We start from the raw sequence: 27,068 nt of genomic DNA on the forward strand, positions 1-27,068 counted from the left end.
TGAGAGTACAGATCTGCGTGTGAATCCTTTCACAAACCTCCAGCAAAACCAGGGTAGACAATACTTGATATGTCTGGTAAATGTGATGTTCGGGGGGGAAAAAATGTTAAAGATGCTGGGTCTTGATACAGCATAAAAAAAGCAATTGTACAAGATCACTTCTATACATCCCTTTAATGTTAGCATTAAAGGGTCTTTTTCGGTTGTCTAGGTACCGGTAGCTGGGTTGTCGCAGCAGAAAAGTGTATGTAAATTAGAATTAGCCCTAACTCAAGATTCTTAGAATCATGCACTTTAAAATTAAAAGAAGAGAAATTTTCACTAACTTGTTATGTATGACCTGGCATGAGTCAGTAAAGGGAACTGAAGACAACTTTTGTAAAGGAGAAAAATTGTTTAAATCTAGAATAATAAATAAAAGCGAACTTGACTGTCCTGCTGCTCAGTGCACTCAAAAGAAAGTGTGGACAAGAAGACTGGACTAGCCATGGGCAGGTGCAAAGTATGTTCAGATTTTAAAAGCCTGGCTCTCCTCACTGTGCTCTCTCAGCCCCTAGACTGCTCCAGGATACCTCTTATCCCAAAAGGTCATGAAGACAATTATGAAAGTTAAGTTGCTTCTTGCCACACAAGCAGATATAAAAGAAAGTTTCTGGAAAATTGCTCATGTTGCTGAAGTTGTGACAAGAGAACCTAAAACCCAGAAATCAAATATGTAGCATGTTATGAAGTGTAAATACAGTGCCTATACCCTCCTTGAAAATGGACAGGGCTTAGGTGGGAATTCTTAGCAGGGGCTCTCAGGGTCACAGATCCATGCATGAGAAGTGACTCGTCCTTGTGAACTTCTGTTACTGCCTCGCCAGGTGGGTTGGACCAGCCCAGATGGAGGGAGTCTATCCCCCTGCAGCACTCCTAGTTGCCAAAGGGCATTTGGGGGCCAGTTTTGACCAAGTCTCCCCATTTGCCTCCATGAAGGAGCCTGGGGGTAAGTTCTGCCTATAGGGCTCTCTTCTTCCCCACTAGCCCCTGAGGAGCTTCAGGGGCCACCCTGGCTCAGCCCCTCCCCCTGCCTATCCACTCCCACTGCTGGGGCTGCCCTAGTCCTGGAAGCCCCGCCCCTCCCAGACAGGGGGAAGGAGGCCGGCCTGCCTCAGGCAGAGCGAGGGGAACCAGCAGGGAGGGGGCTGGGCTAGGCTCTGCGCTGCTGGTGTCCGTCAGGGAATCTTGTCCCCCCTGGGCCTCCGTCCGCGACCGGCTGGGGTGAGAGGTGACGTGACGGCTGCGTCCCCGGAAGCAGCGGGACGGGAGGGAGCAGCCGCCTGCCCACAGCCCCTCGCAGGGCCGGAGAATGGTGCAGAGCCGCCCGCCCCGCTGCCTGTGAGCCCGGCCGCCGCCTCTGGGCCGCGCCCCGCCCCGGCCGCCGGGGTTTTCAGCCTGCGGCCGCCGTGCTCAGAGCACAGGCGGGCGCGGGCCTTTGCGGCGAGCTGCGCCCGAGGTCTAGGCCGGGCCGCGGCGGCTGCGAGGTGGGCGCGGGCGTCCCTCTGGGCGGGGAGGTGGCCGGGCCGGGCCGGGCCCCGCTCGCTCCTCGCCCCCCTGCCCGCAGCCGGGCTGTGAGGAGCCTCGCCCGGCCCTAAAGTTCCCTGAGAACTGGGCGCCCCCATCCGAGAGGGGGGCGCGTGGGGGTTTCACAGCTCGGGGCTGCCCGGGCCCGGCTCGATCTCACAAACGCTTCGTTTGTGGCGAGGGGGGGCCGTTTATTGTCACCTCACCGCGGTGGGGGCAGGAGCTGTTCATCCCCTTCGCGGCTGCTCAGGGGAGAGCTTGGCCCGTACCCGGGTGGGTGTCTCTGGTGCCAGCGCCACCGCTGCAGGTGGTTGCATAACGGCGGCGTTCAGCTGGCCCGGGGCAAAGCCGGAACAGGATGAACCACTGGGAAATATTTGGTAATAAGGATCCTCCGCTGATCCACAAGCACGGGCCAAATGAGCAGATTAGGTCTCCTCTGCCTCTAGCTCTAGGCCTGTTAGTCTCCACGTAAATGTATTTGTCCCGTTTAACATACACAAATTAGATTCATGATCAGGACTTGATTTACCTGATATTTTGAGGTTGCCCTTAAATCACAAAAATAAGTGTTAGGTTGATCTTAGCTTGGTTTCCATGTTATAGGTGTGAATTTGTAATAGATTAGTAAAAAGAATAACGTGAATGGCAACAAAAAGTGGTTCAGACTGAGTGATTTCTTAATTAGTTTACTTTGTTTACTACGCATACTTATTTATACTGTTTTTGCTTTTAATTCGTACAAGTGCAGATGTTGCTGTATGCCAGAAATTTCGTACGAAAGACAATGTATCTGAAACAGGACTGCTAGATACATAGATTTGGATTTGAGCCATGTCTCATAATCGTAGATATGGATACCCTGGGAAATGTTCCTGAATATAGAGGGAAGGACTAAATTACAAAACAACTCTTTCTCCACTCTTCCCCTCTTTTAATTTGTTTCTAAAAGTTTGCCTACATAAATAAATTTACTGGTATACTGATATCACTGGAATTATACTGGTATCATGATAGCTGTATAATTGTGCTAATAAATTTCCCTGTGTAAATAAGTCCTAAGTCCAGTTATGAATCTAAGTAGGGTTGCTTTTCAGGTTGTGTTCAAACTTTTGAAAAGCTAGTTGGCTTAAGGTTCAGAATTGAAAGTGTACAATTTAGGGCTGCCTTTCATAATTAAACCTTAATGCGTTTAAAAAAAAAAGGTTAAATTCTGGGGACTGTGAAATGGACACTGAGCCTTTTACTGCTAGGTTGAATTTGGCTCAGGTTGATACAGTAAATTAATATCATGACCATCTCTCAGCTTTTCACTGGCCTGAGTGAAATGAACATATGGCTTCAATCCAGTTTCTAGTGGGCATGTGGCCACATATCAGTTGGCACCTTTTGTTGGCAGACAAGGTATATAGACTGAGGATTGAAATGGCCTTGGAGACCATCTCTGATTCTAGAGATGGTCTCTTCATGCACATTCAGAGAGGGTGGCACTGCCTAGTTCTGTTTCTTAAGGGCTTTCAGTAAGATTTGGAGGATTGGTTCCACTGCTGGGGAAATGTGATTCTCATTTTCCATTTTAAATGTTTTTTAATCAACTATGTAAAATGGGAACTCTTTCTGCATCTATGTCAAGTATCAGAGAGGTAGCCGTGTTAGTCTGGATCTGTAAAAGCAGCAAAGAGTCCTGTGGCACCTTATAGACTAACAGACGTTTTGGAGCATGAGTTTTCGTGGGTGAATACCCACTTCGTCAGATGCATGTATTCACCCACGAAAGCTAATGCTCCAAAATGTCTGTTAGTCTATAAGGTGCCACAGGACTCTTTGCTGTTTCTGCATCTGAAGATAATAACACAGATGTCTGGTTGTTATCTGGCTAAGCCAGATGCATCCAGCAACAGACAGGATACTGAAAAATACCCTTGCCACTGCACGGTTACTGTACTATGATAGTAAGTGATTCACTGAGTGTTCTGGCAGTTTAGGACACCTTTTCAATATGAACAGCTTACCATTTTTTATTTTATTTTATTTACTTGTTTAAAGGAGTTGTCTTTTTTCATTAAATATTTACATGTCTGGGCAAATAAAACAGAATTTTAGGGGTCTATTGGGTAAAATAGCACTTATTGGGACTTCTTGATGGCACAGTTCTGCTGCTCCACACCCCAGCTCTCTTTGCAGAAGCAAGTGTGTCCTGCAAGTTCTGTTTAGGGGAACAGCCAGACTAGTGCATTAAACGGGACAGAGTCAGAATTCCTGAGTTTTGTGCCAACTTTGTTTGTTGCCTTGACTACATCATTCTTTGCCACAGATTACCCATCTGTAAAATGGAGGCAGTAGTTGTCTGCTTAGTTTAGGGTTAAGGTTTAACAAAGTTAAGTTGTAGTTATCTTTGAGACCTTTGGTGAAATAGGATATAGCTATGAAATGGGGGAGGGATAGCTCAGTGGTTTGAGCATTAGCCTGCTAAGCCCTAGGGTTGTGTTTCAATCCTTGAGGGGGCCACTTAGGGATCTGGGGCAAAAATCTGTCTAGGGATTGGTCCTGCTTTGAGCAGGGGGTTGGACTAGATGACCTCTTGAGGTTCCTTCCAACCCTGATATTCTATGATCTATAAGGTATTATGATCTCTATTTTGACTTTTCACCTTAGTCATTTTTTGTGTTCTTCTGCTGCACGGTGTCCTCTGTTTCCTTCACTACTGTCCACTGGTTTGTTTTTTTTTATAATTCTGCACACACTAATTTCTGCCTTCATTGTAGATCCATGCTACTTCCGGTAAAGCTGCCATTTCCTCAACTTGCCAGTCATGTTCTGCTTATGATTCTGGCTGGGTATCTCAGTCTCATTACTGTAGTTTTAAATGAAAACTGTAAAAGCATTCTAAATTTTTTGGTACTTAGATTAGTAAATTTTAGACAACATGCCTTGATGTGTATCCTTTAATGAAATAAACATTTGCCATTTCTACCTCCTTAAACTGATTAACTTTTGGTTACTGAACTGTTTGAGCTTTTTCATTGTTCCTGAGAAAGCTTTCCCATAGACTAAAACCATTTGGGATTTCCATGGTTCCAAGCATATGATCCACTACATTTATTATTCTTAGTGAAATTTGCATAGCTCTTATAAAAATGAATCAATTCTGTATTACTTTGCTTCTCATTCCCAACCTAATGAATAATCAGGTAAAACATTTGTCTTCAAAACACTATAAAATTGTCCAGTTCCGAACTTTGCTTGTGCCATAACTCTCTTCCTCCTTAAGATTAATTGTATTTAAGCAGCAACTTTTAGCTCATGTCATAAAACATTAAAAATGCCAAAACCAGAAGTCAAATGCAGGGAACTTACTGTCCTGTACACAAGCTTGCATAGCAAACCAGTTTGCCTTTTTTTGTCAGCAAGATTGCAGAAAGTAGCATAGTTTAAACCTATGGCAATACAGGTTTTTCAAGTGAAAGTTGGTTTTTGTTTTTATTTTACAGCAGTGTGTATCTTAAACCATGTTTATTCACTCTTAAGCAAATTCAGAGCGTGGTGTCAACAGATCACTTAAAGGACTTTCCTCAGGCACTCTAATTTCCCTTGTCTCATAACTTTCCTCTCTTTTCCTAAATCCTTAGGTGCACTGATTTTTGAGGTTACTCTAGTAGTAGAGAACTTGCTTGCACCTGTCTCAGATTTTGCAAATTTTTCCTGAACTTCAGTCTATACATTAAGAATCTTTGTGCAGTTTGATGCCCTTATCACTGCACTGCTCAGATTATTGCATTAAATCAAGCATAAGATGTCAGACTACTGTATGCAGGAGTCTGTGGAGCAAGGTAATGTATCTAGAATTGCCATGCGTGTGTGTCTGCTTTAGTGGCATACTATCAATAATTTCTCCCTTGTTTTCTTTAAGTCTGCAGCATTTTTTTCTCTTCTTGCCAGCCCCCTGGCACTCCTATGTTCATTAATAATTCATTTTCTTGATAACTCCATTATCTGGATCACTTGTAAAAAGAATCTTAATTTCAGTGGGTGATATTGTGGCACTAATTTTGCATTGTATAGAAATCTTTATTACAGCTGTAATCGCTGTAAATCAGAAAGCCATTTTTCTGTCATTAGAAATGATGTCTATGCTTTTTGCCTTCAGGATCATGGCAAATATATTGTTAATAATCAAAATGATGGGTAAATGTATCAGAAAACTGCCTCCAACTACTAAATAGTTTTGTCATTAGCTGAAGTCACCTAATCTACTTGAAAGCTTTTTCTTGAACACTAACCTTTAAGAAGTATGACGTAGTAATGCCTACACCTCCAATTTGACTAAACTTTGACATTTTTTTTTACTATTTTTGAAAACACGTTTCTGCTGCTTTCTTTATAGTTTACCCTCGATGTAACCAGCCTTCTAGTCTGGTTTTATTTTATTTTTTTGTCCTAATCAAAAAGGAGTAGAAAAAATATATTCGAAATAGATGCTGCACAGCAGCTTTGGCCACAGATTTGACCTAGAATGAATATAGCCTGGAAGTGTGGTTTTTGTTTTTTAAACTAACACTGTGTGTGCTTCTATGCTGAATGCCTAAATATAGCAGAGGTAAGAGAGGCACGTAAGTGATCATAAACCTACCTCCTTGTTTCTTTGCAAGTTTTGAAGATCCCCCCCCCCCCCCATACCCTGTGATAAGCCTGCTTTCTGTCTCACTCTACAAATATAGGCTCAGTTTCTGCAACTGGATCTGCTTGTGTGGACACCTTGCCCCCACTTTCACACAGACATCCATCGAAATCTACATTGATGGGCCTGATATTATGATAAAAATGACTATGGGCAGATTATAACAAAACCATGCGCCGATCAGCTACCAAGTGTGACTTGACATGGGCCAGTCTGAAATCTAGCCATAAATTACTAACTCTGGGATCGCATTTTGGAAATGCATGTTTCACAGAAGTACTACTAGTTTCCATTAATATCATAAAGACACTCAATGATTCATGAGAATAAGGAAACATGGGAAGAGCCTAGAAAGGGCTGAGATTAACTGTGCAGCTGGAGATAGGAAAACATCTCTTCTGAATGCTGAGAAGCACTTTAAGCTGCTAATAAGACAAAATGTCCATTTATATTTGGCTGTTGTGATGTAAGGATCTTAGCTGGTGGTATATTAGGTATTTAAACCTGTAGTCTTGCTCAACAAGTCTTGATTCCTGATCTTGTTCTTTGCTTTGTGAAAAAGACGGATGTCATTTAGTGTTTTCTTTCTTTCATTTTCGTATTTTTTTTTTTTAATCCAGGACACAGAAGAGTGGGAGGCGTTGCTTGAACTTTAGAAAGGGCTGGGCACTGGAAAATTTACAGTGAACTTTGCAGAGCCTTGAAGTAAGGATCTTGGGACCCCTCTGTTGTCTGTTACTGATACAAATTTTTAAGCCATTTAATTTCACCCAGCTGGGAGTTGATGTGATTACAACAGGATGAATAAAAACATCTGCAAACTCTTAAATTGTTAGTTTTCCTCCCATTAAAATCAGTGGTGAAAGAGAACTACGCAAATTAATAGGTAAAAATTTTTCTCTCAATTTCACATTTTCTTAGTGTAGCAAGAAGTAGTTCTGAAATTCCCATAGGAAGAGGGAATGTTGATCATTTATAACCTGCTTTCATAGCTGCAATAAATGAATTTCAAAAGCAGAAATACTAATTCAGTAACAACAACAACAAAAAAAAAAAGTTCTGGGTGAGTTTGGGGACTTTCGTATTTTTCTTTTAGATTGTGTTTTGTGAGTTTTGCTTTTTGTGTCAGTTTGTAACCTGACCTATTGCGACTTTGGGAGCTTTTTGTTCAGCATTCCAGTGCCTTTAGGTTCATAACTGTTAAAATGAAATATTGTCTTGATATTAATCAGTGTCCAGAGTAGCATTGTGTAAGCCATTAATATTCTTAGCAATTGCAACAGGCAGTGTGTGTTGTTGAGCCTTTGGGATTTTATCTTTAGTATTTTAAGCATTGGCATGTCGAGCTTTGCTTTGAAGAAAAGAGAACTGAACTTAATATTTGAGAATATTTTTATGTACCTGCGAATGTTTACTGTTCTTGAATGAGAAGGGTCAGTTTTGAGATCAACACTCTTCTTTTGTGTTTGTGTTATTTATGGATGGTTTGTTAGGAGAATCACAGTTCAGTTGATTGTTTTTTTGGTACGGATGCTTTAATTCCAAGTGGTTAACCCTGTTCTGACCTGGTTTCTAATTGCCATTTTATTGTTAGTAATGGGACATCTTTTAAATCTTCATTGATGGTAAAAGGAAAAGAGAAAAAATACTTTTAAATATAGTGGGATTTTCAGATTTAGAAGAGAGATGAAATCTTAGAGACATTGTGAAGGTGGCTAGGCCAAAACTGATGTGTCCACCCTCATGACATACTCATAAGCAAACTAGGGAAGTGTGGTCTAGATAAAATTATTATAACATGAGTGAAAACCTGGTTGAAAGACTGTACTCAGAGTCGTTATCAATGGTTCACTGTCAGAATGGGTGACTTATCTAGTGGGATCACACAAGGATCTGTCCTCGGTTTGCTACCATTCAATATTTTCATTAATGTCTCGGAGAATGGAGTGGAGAGTATGCTTATCAAATTTGTGGATGATCCCAAGCTGGGAGAGATTGCGAACACTTTGGAGGACAGGATTAGAATTCAAAATGACTGTGACAAATTGAAGAACTGATGTGAAAGCCACAATGACATTTAATAAAGACAAGGACAAAGTACTATATTTGGGAAGGAAAAATCAAACAGAAAATGGGAAATAACTGACACGGCAGTAGCACTGCTGGAAAGGATGTGGGGGTTACAGTGGTTCACAAATGGAATATGAACCAACAGCGTGGTGCAGTTTAAAAAAAAAACAAATACCATTCTGAGGTGTATTAACAGGATTGTCATATGTGAGACGTGGGAGGTACTTCTTGTTTTATGTGGCACTGGTAAAGCCTCAGCTGGAGTACTGTGTTCAGTTCTGGGCACCACATCTTAAAGATATGGACAAACTGGAGAGAGTCCAGAGGAGCACAACAAGAATAATGAAAGGTTTAGAAAACCTGACCTTTGAGCAAGGGTTTAAAAAAACTTGATATGTTTAGACTTGAGAAAAGACTGGGGGAGGGAGAGAGAGAATGGGACACCTGATAAGTCTTCAGATATGTTAAAGGTTGTTATAAAGAGAATAGTGATCTGTTTTTCTCCATGTCTGCAGAAGGTAGGGCAAGAAGTAATGGGCTTAATCTGCAGGAAGGGAGATTTAGGTTAGATATTAGGAGAAATTTTCTGACTATAGTAAAAGCTGTTTTATCTGGCACGTCACCAAATAGAAAGCTCTATAAACCAGCATTTCTGTTCTTCATTTAAATTCCAGTTTGTAGTGTGGTTGGCGTGGGGCTGGCAAAGGGTCTGGAGCATGGGCTCTGGGAGGGAGTTTGGCTGCGGGAGGGGGCTTGGGGCAGAGGGTTGGGTCATGGGGGGGATGCCGGATTCAGGGGCCACTCACCCTTGGGTGGCTCCCCACAAGTGGCGACCTGTCCTGGCTGCTCCTAGGCGGAGGCGTGGCAGGCAGCTCTGTGTGCTGCCTCCACGGCTCCCATTGGCTGGGAACTGTGGCCAGTGGGAGCTGCAGGGGCAGCACGGCAGGCAGAGGCATCATGCAGAGCTGGCTGCCACAGCTCCACATAGAAGCAGTTGGGACAGGTCATCCCTTGCCACTCAAGGTGAGCGCCCCCCCGGATCCGGCATCCCCTTCCGTGCTCCAACCTGCTGTCCTGAGTCTCCTCCCACACCCAAACTCCCTGTCAGAGCCTGCAACCCAACCCCCAGCCTCACACACCCTCCTGCAGCCAAACTCCCTCCCTCATAGTTAACCGGCATTTTTCACTTACCAGCAGCCCCAACTTCCCAAATATGCCGGATAAAACAGCGGTAAAGATCCGCCGGGCACCTGCCTATGGGGCAGGTAAACAAACTGTCCTGGCCCTCCAGGGGCTTTCTCTACATAAGTGGCATCCTAAGTTTGGGAAACACTGCTGTAAAGGATAGTTACCTACTGGAATAGGTTACTGAGGGAGGTTTTGGAATCCCTATCATTGGAGTTTTCTAAGAACAGGTTTGACAAATATCTGTCAAGGATGGTCTAGGTAATCTTAGTCCTGCCTCAGATTTAAAGATTCTCCTTATTTATAAACTGCTCTTGATTTAACTCATTGAGCTAGTTGCAAGGTACACTTCCTTATCCATTCTCATATGGTAATCAGCAGGGATTAAATTTTGTTCATTGAAGATTGCTGTATTCTATCCTGTACCAGTGCTGACAAAAGCATTGCTAGGTCAGGGAGAAAGTGTCTGTTTCATTGTCTTTCGCATACCTTCCAGGCTAGTCACTAATACTGTATTTGCTTGGGATTCTGAGATCTGAGCTTTAACTGTGCATTTCTAGGATTTAACGTGTTTGGATTTTTTTAAATTATCAATTTAACCCTAAATTTCCTGGGTGTATAATGCCTGCCTGGTTTTTGGGTTAACTACAACATACCTGCAACAACTTTTTTTTTTCTTTCCTCTTTTGGTCCTTAAGGTTGAGAGTGCATGTTAGTAACTTAGTTTTTTGTCTTGAATGTATGTAGATATTGACAAAAGCAAAGTGATTTGGAGTCAGGGCCAAAGTTCTGGACTAACAGCTGACAGCGCACTAATGTGGCCACATTTGTGGTACTTGCAGCGGCATTGGGAGCAGTGCATTATGGGCAACTATCCCAGCATGCAAGTGACTGCAATGTGCTTTTCAAATGGGGTTGTGTGGAGTGTGGCAGGGAGTGTGTTGTGGGGGCGGGGAGAGAGTGTGGGAGTTTGGGGGGCTGAGAACATGTCAGCATGCTGTCTTGTAAATTCAGACATCAACCCCCCCCCCCCCACACACACACACGCACAACATTCCACATTAATCTATCTTGGAGCAAACTTATCTATCTCAGAGCAGATAAGCAGCTGGCTATCAGAAACGGAGCTTTCAAACAGCATATAACTGCATTCCTACAGCGAGTTCAAAACAATGACAAGAGTGGCCACTTGACTTAAGGGGATTGCGGGACGTTTCCAGAGTCTGATCAGAGTGCAGTAATGCAACACCTCGTCCACACTGGTGCCGTGGCGCTCCAGCGGGGGCACAGCAAACGTTATTCCACTTACCAAGGTGGAGTACCAGCAGCGTTGTAGCCGCAGATCAGAGCACTCTATGTGTCTTGCCAGTGTGGACAGGGAGTGAGCTAGGGCGCCCGGGGCTCCTTTATTGTGCTGTAATTTGCAAGTGTAGCCAAGCCCGTAGATTGCAAAACAGTTTGCATCTCCTATGTATAGGTATCATTAGTCCTGCAAGGTTTAGGCACAGTGGAGAGAAGTTAAGGACTGTGCATTCACCTGCCATTGGAGCCTCTCTTTAAACTTTATTAGTAAAAAAAAGAAACCTGATGCTGTCACTTTGCACATCTCTAGCACAGTTCCTGTGAGGCTCACAAAGTGCTTTGAATTAAGCCTCATCAGTGCCGTGAAGTAGTTCTGTTCCTCAGTTTAATCATTTGTAAAATGCGTATAGTGAAGTTAGAGACTTTCTCCCAGGATCACACAACAAGCCAGTGGCAGATGCAGAACAGAACTGAACTGGAATTGGTAGCAAAACAGAGGTTCTGATGTGCTTTTTCTAAAGAGATGTAAATATGACTCAAGAGTTCTGATGCCCAGTCCCTGCCTGAACCAGTAGGTAACACCTGCTCACAAAATGTCTCATGGTGATGGAAATGCATATAAACTGTAGTATACTAGAGTTTGTGGCATAAATATTTAGACACTCTGGAAAAAAATTAGTTGTGCTTACATGCTGTGTGCCATAGTTTCAAGCAGCAGTATGGAATCATTCCTAAGTTGATACAGATTTGTATATGAAGGAGTCTTGATGCACTGAGCATGTGCAATTGCTGTTTTTTCCCCTCACCTCTAATATTAACCACTCACAGGTTTTGTTGTATATACTCAAAGGGCCTGTTATCCTTTGGAAATAGCATCCTGTAACACTTCTTGACTGTTTTCAAAGTTACAGGAGAATGTTTGGCAACAAGTCCTCAGAAAAGCTGGTGCTCTTTTAATTACAAAAAAAATTTGGGATGACTTTCTTAGTGAGTTTTAGCACATCCATTATGGTGGCTGAGTGAAACCCCCGGGGAAACCAAAATTCTAATGAAAATTGCTGACAATCCCTTCAATTCACAGTAAGCCGCAATACTGTATTTGCACCTGGGTAACATTCAGCTTTGATTAAATGCTGTAATAAACCTTGCCTCTTGCTAGGGTTTATTTTAAGAGGAAATTCAGAAGGGAACATTGAATACAACTCTGCTCTTGGTTTGTGTTTTGGTCTGTTTCCATTTCAGCATGTCTCCAGTGTTTCTAGACTGACAATCTGTGATGAACCCTAGTTTTAAAAAAAATATATATTTCAGAAATTTGCTGAAATGGAATCCTGTCCTGCCAGTGACAAGATAGGAGACAGAACTTTAGAGTTGGGTCATACCCAATTAATTTTCTTACCTGAGGCAATTCACCCATTCTCTGTTGCACCTGCCTTTTCTTGACACCTTAATTAGCTTTTCTAGCAGTACCGCTGCATGTCTTTGAGAAGTGCGTGCTCTGGTAGGATACACTTTCTCTTCTTTCCACTTATTCTTTCCTTTTTTCTCCCACTTCCTGCTCTCTAGCTCTTCCCTATAGCCTTCCCTCTCATCCCTCCCACACACAGGATTTTTCCCATTAGATGTTTGTAGTGCTGCTAGTGATCATTGCTGGCACAATGGGGCTGGTTACCTTAGGCTTTGGGAAGTGGCTGGCAAGCAGTTAGTGGAGCAAGATTGTGCACCCAGTACGATCCTTCACTCTGAAATGACCCCTGTTTTAAAAAGTTGTACTAAGGAAAAGAGAGAGAGAGATCGTATGTTAAGTCTGTGCCATGTTTGGAGGAATGCAATAGTCTCCTCACTCAACTTTTCTGTCTCCATCGAAGCAAAGTGATTTTTCTTCCTAGAAGAAACTGATGATGAAAAGTGTACGCTAGTAACATTTTAGGAATACCGAAGCGAAAAGCTGCAGTTACTGTATGGATCATATGCACCACGTGCTTCTAACAAGAGATGACAAGGCACACAAACCTGCAGGGGGCAGAATCCCTGACTTAATGAAAATTTCCAAGAGATCGATCTTGTTTTAGTCCTTGATTGCTGAGTCTTAACCATTAAAGTGCTATGCTCTGGAGCTGCTTGGTTTGCATCTTTCAGTTGCTCAAAATTTGGATGGGCAACACAGGTTTCTAGACAAAAGTCCTTTCCTTCTGTGTACTCAGAAGATTAAGATAGTTTAGCGTGACTACAGGTAAAGCAAATAAAGGAAACAGGATTGCTTGTGGTCTTCTCTGCTTGCATAGTTTCTGAAGTAGCGCCTCAAAGCTGCACTTTAACACTTGACTGCATTGTTTTCTTTGTGGGTGGGGATGAGTAAATTCCAACAGGTTTGTTCCCTTCACTTGCATACTGGAAAGACTGGAAAGCTCAAAAGAAGTGGAGACTCAGTAGGATTAAATGGAAACGCAGTAGACCAAGGGTAGTGAATAGGCAGAGCAGATCACCATACACTTTTGAACAGACTCTGAAACTTTTTATTTATGTATTGTCGTTGTTGTATTTTTATTACTTTCTCTGGAGTCTGACCTATCTCAGTGTAACTACATTGCACAGAGGTCTGAAAAATCCACACCCCTGAGTGACGTAGTTATACCGACCTAAACCACCACCACCCATGTAGACAGTGCTATGTCGACAGGAGAGCTTCTCCTGTCCACATAGCTCCTACCTCTTAGGGAGGTGGATTAACTATGCTGATGGGAGAAGCTCTCCTGTCAGCGGCGGAGTGTCTTCACTTTAGTGCTACAGCAGTGCAGCTGCATTGGTGCAATTGTGCTGATGCAGCGTTTTAAGTGGAGGCCTGCCCTAACTCTGGGCGTTCACAGTCCCATCTGCTTAATTTACTGACTCAAGTCAGTTTGTATTTCTGGAGAACCAGCGGAGAGATGAGTCTTCTGGCTCACTCAGTAAATGGAGTTTCTGATAACAGGATTTTAGTTGACGTGTCAGCCAGAAGTGTTCCAGCCTGAGTCTCAGGTCCCAGTTTGCAAAGCTGATGGCTAGAAAAAACATTGGTTTCTTGATAAACTGATCAGATTGCAAATGCAAAACTTTGAGGCTTTTCTCTAACCAAATCACTTTTCAAAGTGGAATAGTACTTTGCAGCTACATAGAATAATTCTCACTTGTAAAGCTCCATCATCTATTTCATGCTTGGTCCAGCTTGGTCTTAAAATGGCCATTAAAGGCTTTTGCCTTAAGTTTGGAAGTACAATAATTCAACTGGAAATTTGTAGACCTTATCTGTGGGCTTCATTGAAACTACATTTCCATTATAACCTTATTAATTCAAATATTGTTCTTATGGAATCCAAATACAGCTGTGTATGCTATGCTGGGTGACTAGTAAATGAAATAAAGAACTATATGGACCACTGATTGTCATTGGCTGTCAATAATAGGAAGTTCGATTCTGTTAGAAGCTGTGGCATCTTGCTTTTAATTCCAGTCTTTCTGGAAATTGTAGCAGTTGGGAGAACAAAATCTGGCATCTTTTTGAGAAATTTTTTTAGACTTGTTTAATGTGCAACCGCATTTTTCTGTTGATTGATTGATTGACTTAAATTATCTCTTGGAAAAAATCATGTCCTTCTCATGTATCACTCTGTTCTAATGCTCTCCACTTTCAGGCGGATCTAATCAGAATAATGTTCAACATAAACCCTTTGGAGAACCTGAAGGTTTACATCACCAGTCGCCCTCCTCTTGTGGTCTTTATGATCAGTGTAAGCGCGATGGCAATAGCTTTTCTGACACTGGGTTATTTCTTTAAAATCAAGGAGATCAAGTCACCGGAAATGAGAGAGGTATGGTATAATAAGATATGTACGCTGACATCCTACACTAACATACTTCCTGGCTTTTGTGATGGGACATGCTTATTTAACAGGCATACACGGCATTAGTTTTAAGTTTGTATGTTTTCTCCTGTGCTAGTGCACAGGACCTGATTGTTTTCATTTGCATTACTGTATTTTAATCTCTAACCTAAAAGTGGTCATTTACCTTGTAAGGAATAATCTTGATACAATTAATTTGACTGGGGTGGGGGTGAGGACATTCTGTCATTAGGAAATTGTGTTTGTAACACTCCCCAACCTTATTCTGTTCTGACAAAGGGCTTGATTCTTGGAAATTCTACTGATCTTTGTTGTAACTTACCTTGCAAAACTCTTCCGTAGTTTGAGTGCATTTTGATAAAAGTAAGTGAGCTAAACTTCATTGGGAGTTACCTGTATATGAGAGACCAGGGCTCCTCACTAGACAAAGTTAGTGTAAGTACACCCAACATTATTAATTTCATTTGTAGCTCTGTATTCTGCCATGCTCTTTATAGCTTTGAAAATGAGTATTTGATCAGTGGGGGTGAAGTGGGAATCAGTTTGGCATTTGATTTATAAAAACAAGCAAACACAAGCACCAGATATTTCTCTTATTGAGAGTGTTGCCACTACTTCAATGGAGAGTAGGATTGAGTTTGTCTTGGTGACATGGAATCAGATATATTTAAAACTAGATATTAAAAATCTGAACTGCTCTTTGAAGAAGTGACAGTACAGAATAATTTTGCTAATCTAATCTAGATTTTTGTCTCACTTTTTAAAGGATTGGAATACTTTCCTTCTGAGGTTTAATGATTTGGACTTCTGTACATCAGAGAATGAAACCTTAAAACATCTCATCAATGATACCACAACTCCAGAAAGTACAGTGACTAGCGGACAAGCCAGATCTTCTACACAATCGCCACAGACTCTTGAGGACTCTGGTCCAGTAAACATCTCTGTGACAATCACTCTGACACTGGACCCACTCAAACCATTTGGCGGGTATTCCCGTAATGTCACACATCTAAGTTCCACAATTTTGGGGCATCAGATTGGACTCTCAGGTATGCAAAATGTGATTGTTCCGACAGTGAATAATAATTATACTCTTAATATTACAAATATCTGAAAAAGGAATAGAAAAATCTAGCTAGTCACTAAAGAGGTAAATCGTTTGCTTAGTCACTATGTGTATTGCTAAAATTGTCAGTACTTCACAATAATGTGCCTGTGAGATTTCTTTTCGGCAGAGAGTCATTTTTCCCTTATTTGGGGTAATAGGGAAGATGTATGTACAGTCATACATGTACGCTACTTTGGAGTCTAAAAGAGCCATCAGCCCAGTCACATTCATCTGAAAGTATTTTCAAAACGAATTTCTGATCTTGAAAAGCTGCTACATGCTTATGCAGGGTACACTTGAGGGCTGCTGATCAGTCAGTCAGTTTTGGTGGTGGTGAATCCTTCATTAATCATCCAGCTGTACATTGACTGAAATCTCTTGTTGATTTAAAATCTAAAATATAAACGCATTCAGGATAAAGCTGCTGAAAAGAAGCAACAGTTGTAAAACTTTCTAGTGATGCTAAGATGATGAAAGAGTCCTAACCTTTTCTGTTGCCTTGCCTGGCCAGAGGGACAGGTCAGTGGGTTGTGGAGACTTAGTAGAAGTGGTGTACAGTAACTATTTAGAATTAAAGTTCAGCGTGTTTAATTTTACAGTGGTATGCTATAACATCAGTGTGGCTTGCACCCGAAATATTCTATAGCAAACATATGCCACAACTGAAAACTGCCGCTTTCTCTAGTCTTTCCTGAACGATATAATGTATTTTCTGTTGATCAGACTACCTGATATCAAATCCGGTTTATCCCTGGGGACCCTAAGTTTATCATTTCGAGAACCCAGTGGTTTAATCTTGTCTTGTCTCTTATAGTTTTATATGTTGATGAGGTTGTGCATATTAAGGCACTTTTCAGCAGTTATATCTGCATGGATTTCTCTATCGTAAAAATTAAATGGCAGAAAAAGCAGATGATGAACTAAGATTTTAGGAGGGGAAGGGCTAAAATTCTAAGATGTAATTACCGATAAAATTGTTGCAGACAATGGCCCAGATGATGCACGGTTATAGAGAGGTTTTCCAAGCTCAAAAGCTTGTAAAGGCCCAGTGGTCATGGGACCAGGTCCAAAATGTCATCCATGCTAATAAGTGGGGGGTAGGGGGGGAGGATGGGAGTCTGTAATTTTCCTGGTATTTCTTTGCTTCCTACAATGATAGCACAAAGCTGTGTCCCCACAAAGTGCAGACGACCACACGCCTTTTCCTAGTACTTGTTGCTGTTACTGCTCTCAGCATACCAACAATTTCTTTCTTTCTAAAAGGCAGAGAATCCCATGAGGAGATAAATATTACGTTCACCCTGCCTGCTGCTTGGAATTCAGATGACTGTGTTCTCCATGGTCACTGTGAGCAGGTGGTATTCACAACCTGTATGACTGTCACAGCAGCCAGCAGTGTGTTTCCTGTCACAATGTAAGTGCCTTTCTAATTATTTGTTCTTAGGCTGATTACCTCAAATGTACCCACTACTCTCTTAATGCTTTGGATGCTTTTCTTATGCACCCCATGATGCTGTAACATTGACTTTGGAAGTAAGTGATACGTTCTCTTTTTAGTGGTATAAAGTCCAGTTTGTTTTTAAAAGACATTTGCTGTCTTTACTAACATAGTAGAGTTTCCCTGGATGTTGTGTAGCTACATCTCATGTGCGCTCGCTCGCTCTTTCTCCACATGTTATTGTGCACTGATGGAGTTCTAGCCACAATCTAGGCAATGTGGATAGGAATTATAGAACTTATAGTCTTGAAACTATCCCGATAAAGCCCCGTGCATCTAAGTTACAACTGTTTAAACATGACTCGCATTTTGGAAGGGATATTTACACCTTGTGCTTCAAGATTAAACCAGTTTCTAGCTACTAGGAACCAGATTGAGACCTACATGGGTCAGATTATTCCACATATGACTACTGTAGGGTTCTTACTCCATTCTCTGAACTGTCTGGTTCTAGCTGCTGTCAGAGGGAGGATACAGGACTGGGTAGATTACCGGTCTGATCTGGTGTGGCAGTTCCTGTGTTCCTAGTTTCATGTTATACTTGATGTCCTAATATCGATTTTTCCTTCATTTCAAAATATTATCACTTTGGTTTTAAAAGCGCAAAAGTATTCAAGCGTTTTCCGGACTTCTGCATCCCTAGCTTGCTGAAAATGGCCAGTTTCTCTCTCCAGTTCAGAGCCAGCTTAACCTGAGTCATGTCTACTTTAAAGCGTCTCAGAAATGATGCTGGCCGTCTGCAGCATAAGCAAACAGCAGATGTTGTAAGAGAGAGAAATGTGTTCTGAAAACTTTCTTTAAACTGTAATATCTTTAGCCATATTGATCCATTTAAAGTGATATACTCTGGGGAAACAGCTGGTTCAGGGGATTGGTATGGCATATAGATCCTTTAAGCGCTATATAAAAGCTAGGTGTGGCAGTATTTATTATCTCTAAGTTGGTAGCTTGATCAATGCTCAGATCATTGGTGACCAAAGGTTGATTTTTTCTGGCAACTGGTCTATATCAAATGAGTTTGGTCTCAGCCTCTTCAGCAGTAGAAGGGTGTTCACAAAAACGGTATCATGATTGACTTCTCCCCCACTTTCTTCCACAACCATGTCAAGAGGACAAAGCTGAATGGGCGGTGGCGAGCGAGTGCCTCTCTTGCATAGAGGTAGCATTGCCAGGTCAGTGTGGGGAAGCTAACATTCCCACTGCCAAGTATCAGAGGGGTAGCCGTGTTAGTCTGGATCTGTAAAAGCAGCAAAGAATCCTATGGCACCTTTATAGACTAACAGACGTTTTGGAGCATGAGCTTTCGTGAGTGAATACGTGCATGCATCTGACGAAGTGGGTATTCATCCACGAAAGCTCATGCTCCAAAACGTCTGTTAGTCTATAAGGTGCCACAGGATTCTTTGCTGCATTCCCACTGCCTGCGCTGTATCTGTTCTTTGGCTAGAATCCTTCAGTTAACAAAATCACACCCTCAAAACAGTAAAATCCAAAGCAGGCAGGGTGTTGGGTGGGGTGAGTGCCACACTAGTGGGTTCCTGATGGTAACAGACTTTCCTCTTGTCTTCTCTCCACACCTATGGATCGGGAACACCAAGTTATTATTCTTTATCCCCCTTGTCTTCTAGAGCTTGGGGTGCATTCACCTGAAAGCTGTATTAAAAATATCAGAAGTTTTTTGAAACCTAGTACATACTCCTCTCGTTAAATGACGGGGGGTTGACTTTTTGGAATGGATTGCAATGCAAGTTTAATGTTGCTGTAGGTTCTAGACTTCCTTTTCCTTTAGTATTATATTTTGCCATTACACTATGGATGATCCTGAATAAACCAAGACACTGCTTTCAGTGCTGAAAGAGAGAATGACCCTTACTATGTTCTGAGAGTCAGCCATGCAGGACACTGAAAATGGCAATTCATCTGCTTGTTTTGTTTTGTTTTTTTAAATCCTCAGTCAGCCACCACATTGTGTTCCTGAGACGTACAGCAATGCTACCCTCTGGTACAAGATCTTCACTACAGCCAGGGACTCAAATACAAAATATGCACAAGATTATAACCCTTTCTGGTGTTACAAAGGAGCCATTGGAAAAGTCTATCATGCTTTAAATCCCAAACTAACTGTCATAGTTCCTGATGTAAGTGCTAATGCTCTTTCTATGTTCCATTGACTGAATACCTTCTATTGATTTGAACTGAATAAGATAGTCTTCTCTTGCTGATCTAAAATAGTTGCATGGTACTGCTTTCTTAAATAGTTGCTTGCAATGTTGTTGTAGCTGTGTTGGTCCCAAGATATTAGAGTGACAAGGTGAGTGAGGAGATATCTTTTGTTAGACCAACTTCTGTTGGTGAGAGAGAAAAGTTTTCAAGCTACACAGAGTCTGAGAAACCTGCACAACACCTTCAAAAGATGAGCCTGGGAGCTTGAATTCATATCTTAGCTAGACACTGGAAAATCATGGTCTTAATAAAGACACTGGATTTATAGCTTATTATAATCTGTAATCCACTAACCCCTCTTGTCCTATGATTGCAGGGGTGTTAACAGGCCACCTCACCTTGAATGGTCTCTTAGAATATGTCTTAAGTTTTTATGGTAAACAATCTTTCACCGTGTATTTAGCTGAGAGACACTGAGTACCATTCCCAGATCTGCAGAAGAGCTCTGTGTAGCTTGAAAGCTAGTCTTTCACCTCCAGTACTTGGTCCAATAAAAGAGAGTACATCACCCACCTTGTCTTTCTTAAATAGTTGCTGTAGCTATGTCCGAGGTGGCTGCATTTCATTGGTGGGTGTGGTGATCCCCATATATCTCAATGTGCCTCATAGCTTCATTAATTAAGATTTGTAATTTGAAATCCTCTGATTAAAGCTGCTACTGCTTTATATATAAAGTGCGAGAGTAGCGTAATGAATGTTGTTAAAATGCAGTCACTAGTGCAAATTAAATATTGTTAGGAAAATCTGTAAGTTATCCTTAACTGCCAAAACTTAGAGCTCCCTTACTACCTTCAACTTTTAGAAGTTTTGCATTAGCAATGTAGAGGATATCCTTTGCATTGAGGAGAAACAAGGTTATGAAAGTGGCTTCTTTGCTAATCTGCTGAACATTGCTTGACTGTCAAATGCCTTCTCTTTGTACAGCATCAGTAAATGGTTTTATTTCTCTGTGCAGGATGATCGCTCACTAATAAACTTGCATCTCATGCATACCAGTTATTTTCTTTTTGTGATGGTGATTACAATGTTCTGCTATGCAGTTATTAAAGGTAGACCAAGCAAACTGAGGCAAAGTAATACAGAGTTCTGCCCTGAAAAAGTAAGTTTACCTAAGATAATACATACAGCATTGATGAGGGGGAGGGGAAAGTAGAAAAGATCCCTTTATATACAAAGTTTACATTATTTTTGGTATACATGGTGATTCACGTCTCTCCCAACCTAGTATCTCACTGGAGGACAGTAAATAGTAGCACTGCAAAGGTGACTTGTTATCTTTGTATCCAGCCCCTGGATGTAGTGGAGAAGCAAGGTAGATGATTCCATTCAGAAATTAAATGCCTTGATTAAGAGTAGGGTAGTATAATCTGTGGCTAAAGCAGAGGATTCAGAATCATGACTACTGGAGTCTCTTGTGTCTCAGCCACTGGCACTAACACCTTGAACAAATCACTTAGCTGCTTTGTGCCTCTGTTTTGCCTCCTGTTTGAAAGGTGTACAATAGTCCTCTATGCCCTGCGGCTGCTCAGAAGCTTAACAAGTACGTATGTATATAGTGCTGGTAGATCCTTCAATCATAGATTCTTATTCTGTAAATGTAGGGTATTTGTTGTAGTTCAGTAAATGAGGAAGTGATTTTGGTTTTTTGATACCACTAACATGTAAAGTCAAGTAAACTGTATTTACAACACCGTATGTTATTTGCACTTTGGCTTATATAAAGTTTGGCTTACACAGCTTGAAATAGTGTTAAATTCTCTTATTACAAGAAGACAGAGTAAATTTATTAAAATATTGCTATCACAGCTAGTTCTAATGGTTGTAATTAGCATTAAAGAAAATTAATGCTGATGTTGGTTTAAGGGCAGTTAGACTAATTACACGCGCGCGGGCACGCACATACTTTGCTTAACGGATTAAATCCGGATGTATTTAACTATGTAACAAGAAGCTACAATGTACTATTCTTCATTATTAGGGAAACTTCCTACCAGGCGCTGAATATCTTTGAATGTTCTATAAATACTAATTACAAAATATCTTCAGATATATTTTGGTCTTTGCCATTCTGAGGACTCAGGCTTGGAATGACAGACATCCTAGCTGAATAGAGATAAGTAATGTGCAAATAGAATTGATTTCAATTATACGCAAGCTCTTAATTCTGTAATTTTTTTTGTTTTACTTTTAGGTTACTTTGTCAGAAGCATAATCCATCTCCTCCTTTTACTGAAAATGGCTGAGAACCATAATCATTGCCTGCTGAACCCAGACTGGGTCTTAAGACTTTGTGAATACATTATCTTGCAATGTTGGTTTATTCCAACCAAAGACATTTCAAGTGCCTGTAATTGATTTGTACATATTTATAAAAGTATATTCAGATGATGCACTTGTTCCGCATAGTAGTGCGGCGAGAATCTTTAAACTTTTACCTGTGGACATAGCTGAATGTTTGTGTAGATAATAGATATGTTTAGTGATAAGGATCACGTAGTCAGAGCAAAATATTTTTGTCTAGCTGCATCTGGGCATGTTAAGATGCCTTTCCAAATGTCTCAAACAATACAAACCCTTTGTTTTTGCCCAATGATATATACAGTGTGTTTGAAACAGTATGCATCTTTGATGTAATATTGCATTTCCAAAGCCACTGATTTACTACATAAATTCAATGTGTGTGTGTGGCTTAATACTTTTTTCCAGTTTCTCCTTGCTTGCAAGAAAAGATATCAACATTTCTAGATTATTTTTTTTAAAGAGAAATACATATTCACGTTTTAATACTGCTGTAGTTAGGACAAACTTGTGCTTTTATCCAGAATTTAATAAAAAAAAGGCAGTCTTGTTTTAAAATCCTTTCTATTGCAAAGTGCTAAGTTTCACTTTTCACGTGGCCTGCTGGAATGGCAGAGCATTGATCAGCATTGGGGTTGTATGCAAAGCTTTCCACTTTGCCTCCCCCACCCCCCCACAGGCTTTAAACCAGGAACTTCCTTGGAATAAAATAGCTTTTTATAACCTGTCTAAAATGTGGATTTAAAAAAAAAAGATGCATTCTATTAATAGTCAGTTGTGCCTCCAAGTAGCCTGGTGAAGTGCAAATAACTAAGGGAAAAGGAAGATACAGTAACTTATGTGCTTCATGTTGGATCTTCCACACATCTCTAAAGGGCAGCTGAAAATGACGTGTTTTTATTAGCTTTGTCCAATTTTTATCTACTATTGTCTACTGAGGGGAAGTTGACAACTAGTGGGCTAGTCCTGTCGTGAGTAAATTGAGGGAACCTTGCCTGAGAAATTCGTATTGGTCTTTGTGTCCATTCTTAAAATCAGAGCAGACTTGATTTTTTTTGAGTGCTTTTGTTCTGTGGGTTTTTTCCCATTTCTGGCTTATTCAGTCTCTTCCAGCCTGTCCTCCAGTTAGCTTTTTAATTCTCGTAAGACAGAAGTTTCCTATAGATGCTTCCACCACGGCTTTAAAAATCTCACTGGTTGCCTTAATGACCCTTTATGTCATCTTTCAGCCTTCCTGTCAGGTAACGCCGTTATAAATGTGTGTGTACATTTTTCTTTCATAAGTTTCACACTGCCATGTGATACACGAAACCGTAAATCCAATTCAAAGATTGTAATCGCTGATATGTTGGCATAAAATCCTCTGTGTCTAGACACTGTTGAATGGACGTTGTGTTCTGAAGATCATTTTATGTATTGTATAAAATTGATTTAGGACTTTAATGTATTGAGGAGTCATATGTTTCTTGAGAATGTTTGAAGCAAAACAATCAGACTTTTCTTCAGAAAATAGTTCCTCATATAATTGTGATTGCTTTACACAGTGTATTGGTTATTTCACTAAAATGTGTGTTCTCCAGATACCTTAAGATTAAACTTTAGAGACAGCCATTTAGTTTGAAATCCAGAAATGAAATAACTAAGGCTTCTAATCTTCAGTTGAAGCTACTGTTCACTGGTAAAACTCCACCAACGAAGCAGTAAATTTACTGAATAAAAAAATACGGAGAAAGCTTAAAGTGAAAATCTCTTCTGCTGCCCCTAACTTACGCATTCCCCGCCTTTTATTTAGTACTTGTCTTTGAAACTGACTAGGGGATAGTTCAGAACTGATAACTGTGGAAGGAGGTTGGTGCTAGTACAGTAAGTACCAAAAAATGCCCTGAGAACACTTACATCATCATGTAAAGATATTTTAAATAAATCCAAAATCCATGTTCTAATTCAGCAAACTGTCAAACCCCAAAAGCGCCAAACAGAACTACCTAGACAGTAAAACACAATTGAGTGTGTTGGGAGAACAGGTTTTTATAGGAGATGTTTTCGGTAATTAGAGGGGCCAGCTTAAAAAATAGATAGTCAAACCCCACAAACAACTGCACTGCAACAAACATTAAGCTCAGATTGCAACCCACAAATGCAAGGAGATTAGCATTAAGGGCATATTTTTCATTCTTAACTTACCCCTTTGTACCTAGGTATTGCAGCCCATGGGCACCCAGTAGGCTGAGACTTTGTCATACTTACGAGTGTTGGATTGTACCTAGGCCCAGCGTACAAAAATTAAATGCAGCCAAGCAGAAGGGTAAAAACTTAATATTAAAGTGGTTGTTCGGATCATATTGATCTTTCCTTTTTGTTTTCTTTTTCTTTTTAACTATGACTTGAATCAGTTTTGATTCTATTTGTAAGTGTTTTCTTGTTGGTAGAAAGCTGCCATTTCTGTTGCATTTTTCTTTGGCATTACCTAGAAAGTCTGAGCCGTGGTTTACAGCCTTCCTCTGCAGGTGATGTAGGGTTAAGATGGTATTTTTAAAAAAAAAACCATTTCACTTGTATTGTTGCATGATGGTTAATAGCTGATTTGGTAATGACACTTCTCTCCTATATTAATTTTGTGTTTGTAAGATGTGCATATTGCTTTGCAGAATAAAAAAAATGTTTATTCCGTTCTCTCTCTCAAACCAATTCCTTGTGGATGTTTCATAAATCATCTCTCTTTAGGCTGTGTGCAACACAAGGGAATTTGTTTTGACAGTGCACAGTAGTCTGGAATTTCAAACCCTGTTTTGTGCGTATGCTCCAATAAACACTTCAGTTTAGACTTTAAAAATGTGTGTCGTGCAGGAGGGGAGATGGCTGTTTTGATGTCCAGCATGATAAAATGCAGCCCTCATGACACTGAGACCCATCTAACCCAGATATTTCTCTTGTGCTTGAAGCTCTGGTGTCCTGCTGTGCGGTTAAAGGTAGATCGGCAAGCTTCAGACACTCAGTACAGATTTCTGCACTGAAAAGGTAACGAGGGCTAAGATGAGAAATGCCTGGTGGGGGAGAGGAAGCAAATAGCTTTAGGTACCTTTGAGATAGTTAGTGCAAAACAGGACAATTTCACGCCTCAGTAAGAATTTTTTTGTCGTGACAGTTTCCGTTTAAAAGTTAGTCTCTTTGGCTACATTTTCCTGTAGCACTCTAGATTGCTTCCTTTTCAGAGCTCTAACAGCTGGGACAGTGAAGCCAAAATGGTCATTTTCCATCTTGTCACTTTTGCTGTCTGGTTCTCGAGCCATACACGAGCGCATGGATGTGCTGTTTGGCGGGCAAGAACAGCAGTGAAAACCTCGACATCCAAACGATACCATTTGTGAGCACTTTGTCTAGTCCCTTCACCCATGCTTGTCACTATGTTTTTGCACATCTATAAACATTTTTGCAGCTTTTTGGTATACTCTTTCCGGATCACTTGTCTTATGCCAGAGGTTTTCAAACTGGGGAGGCCCCTCTGGAGGTAGCATGGAATGTATTCTGGGTGGGATGTGAGAAGCTTGGGGGTGAGGGAATTAATGCACACCATCTTACCCACAGCAATGAATAACTAGCAAAGCTAATTCCTGCAGATCCCCAGATGGCACTGTCCATTTTGACGGATTTCTGTTAAGCTTGCATAGCATTATACAAAGTCATTGCCATCTGTGTGTTAATCCATTTTGCTATGACACAGCGTGCACGTTTTATTATAAGCATCGACCACAGTCGTGGTTTTGCGTGTGCTCGTATTACAGTGGATTGTTGGCTTTGTTTGAATCAAGGCCTTAGCAATTTTAACATGTAGTGAGAGTTGCATGTTGGGTTGTGTACTTTGTGTGGCAGGAGGGTGGGGGCATAGACTACTACAGACTAACAGAAGGGGAGTGTGTTCAGATAAGTTCGAGAACCACTGTCCTGTGCCATTATAAATGAGGCTAATATTGGAGGTGGAGGATGGGGAAATGCTGATCTGACTTAAAATTGAAATGAAGCGTTCTGAGCCAAGGAGTGGAATTTTGAGGATTTGAGGCTAATTAGTTAGTTGTGGTGATGAGGGTCAGAAGAGGGGAGATTTTTTTTTTTGCCGGAAAGGGAAAAGAGAAAATTTTTTGGCATAAAATAAAGTTCTCCTTTAAGTGATCCTTTATATGGACTTGCTGCCTGTTCGTACACTACAATTTTGGATAATGTTGACTACCTGCACAGTAACTTCTGTCACAATGTAACACAGTTTAAAATCTGTTGAATTACTTCTATTGACCTGAAGCTTTAACCGAGAGTGTGTCTTGATTCGGTGAGGAACAGACGTCTCTTTGATCCGGTTTGCATGCTTCATACTCCCAGAACTGCAGTTAAAACCGTCTGGAGTTCTCTTGCTGGCTTCTGGGGCTCCAGTTTTGAGAGCTGGCAGACGGGCTCTCTCTGGGCTAATCTACACACCCCAATTGCACTCATTTAGTTCAGTTGCTGTCGCTCCTGTGTGTCAACCAGGCCTCGGTAGTGTCCCTCCCTTTGGCGGGCCCCTAGAACCGGAGTCTGGCCTTTGAGTTCCAAGGCCAGGCCTGTATATTTTGATACGCTCTTGGTTGTTTCTCCTCCATCTCCACCTTGTGAATCAGACGGTGGCGTGTTCTCTTTCCCTGCAGTAATCTCCACTGTTACGCGGTGAGCAGCTTGCGTAACTGAATGCCTAAGAGAGGCCTCCCTGCCATAGGCATGGCCTAAATTATTTAACTGAGTGAGACCTTGCTCCTAGCATGGCTCCAGGGAACTTGAGGGAAGGATAGAAATGGCTGTGTCAGTTGGTTTCTGTTCATGTATACGGGTATAGAGCAAAGAACTTGTTCAGCCTGCCTGGATCCAGTTGCAAAACCCTCTTTTCTGTCTCTGGCGCAGAGGAAGACTGAACAGCACCTCATGTTTCAGCTGGGCATCACACTAGGGCAACAGTGCAGGGTAAAAGGGACTCCATCCAATCAACCAAAGCCCAGGCACTGAATGTTTGATGAGCACTGGAAAGCCCATCTTGCTTGAGTGGGGCATAAAAAAAACTGTCATGCTCTGGCTTATTGTGCATGTAAGCTATCAGCAAATGTAACACCCCCTGTATTATGTAAAAGAATGTTAAAGAGCTGGGCCAGCATCAGTCTCAGGGAGAGGAAGATCTGATAACTGTAGCAAGAACACTCCAGATAGCTTAGTGGTTTGAGCATTGGCCTACTAAACCCA

The 27,068-nt window shown here is 41.3% G+C and overlaps 1 protein-coding gene across 6 annotated transcripts; it reads left to right on the forward strand.

The window, feature by feature from the left end:
• The first annotated feature begins 810 nt into the window (after positions 1-810).
• Positions 811-24,484, forward strand: TMEM248 (transmembrane protein 248). 6 transcript variants are annotated; one of them, XM_075059509.1, is made up of 7 exons: positions 811-988; positions 14,473-14,649; positions 15,449-15,734; positions 17,057-17,207; positions 19,246-19,429; positions 20,470-20,613; positions 21,706-24,484. In XM_075059509.1, the coding sequence occupies exons 2-7, from the start codon at positions 14,491-14,493 to the stop codon at positions 21,724-21,726; spliced, it is 945 nt and encodes a 314-aa protein (XP_074915610.1). In that variant the 5' UTR covers positions 811-988; positions 14,473-14,490; the 3' UTR covers positions 21,727-24,484. The 6 variants fall into 6 exon arrangements, with proteins under 6 accessions (XP_074915610.1, XP_074915612.1, XP_074930207.1 ...); XM_075074106.1 differs by lacking the exon at positions 811-988 and adding an exon at positions 1,132-1,448; XM_032774451.2 differs by lacking the exon at positions 811-988 and adding an exon at positions 6,987-7,130.
• Positions 24,485-27,068: the final 2,584 nt, after the last annotated feature.

Source organism: Chelonoidis abingdonii, chromosome 20 (genome assembly GCF_003597395.2).
Source record: "Chelonoidis abingdonii isolate Lonesome George chromosome 20, CheloAbing_2.0, whole genome shotgun sequence".
In the NCBI taxonomy this organism is placed as follows: Eukaryota; Metazoa; Chordata; order Testudines; family Testudinidae; genus Chelonoidis; species Chelonoidis abingdonii.

Coding starts and splice junctions, on each gene's coding strand:
- TMEM248 (XM_075059509.1), top strand. CDS start 14,491: ATGTTCAACATAAACCCTTTGGAGAACCTGAAGGTTTACATCACCAGT. Junction 14,650..15,448: donor AGTCACCGGAAATGAGAGAG/GTATGGTATAAT, acceptor CACTTTTTAAAG/GATTGGAATACTTTCCTTCT. Junction 20,614..21,705: donor CAGAGTTCTGCCCTGAAAAA/GTAAGTTTACCT, acceptor TTTTACTTTTAG/GTTACTTTGTCAGAAGCATA.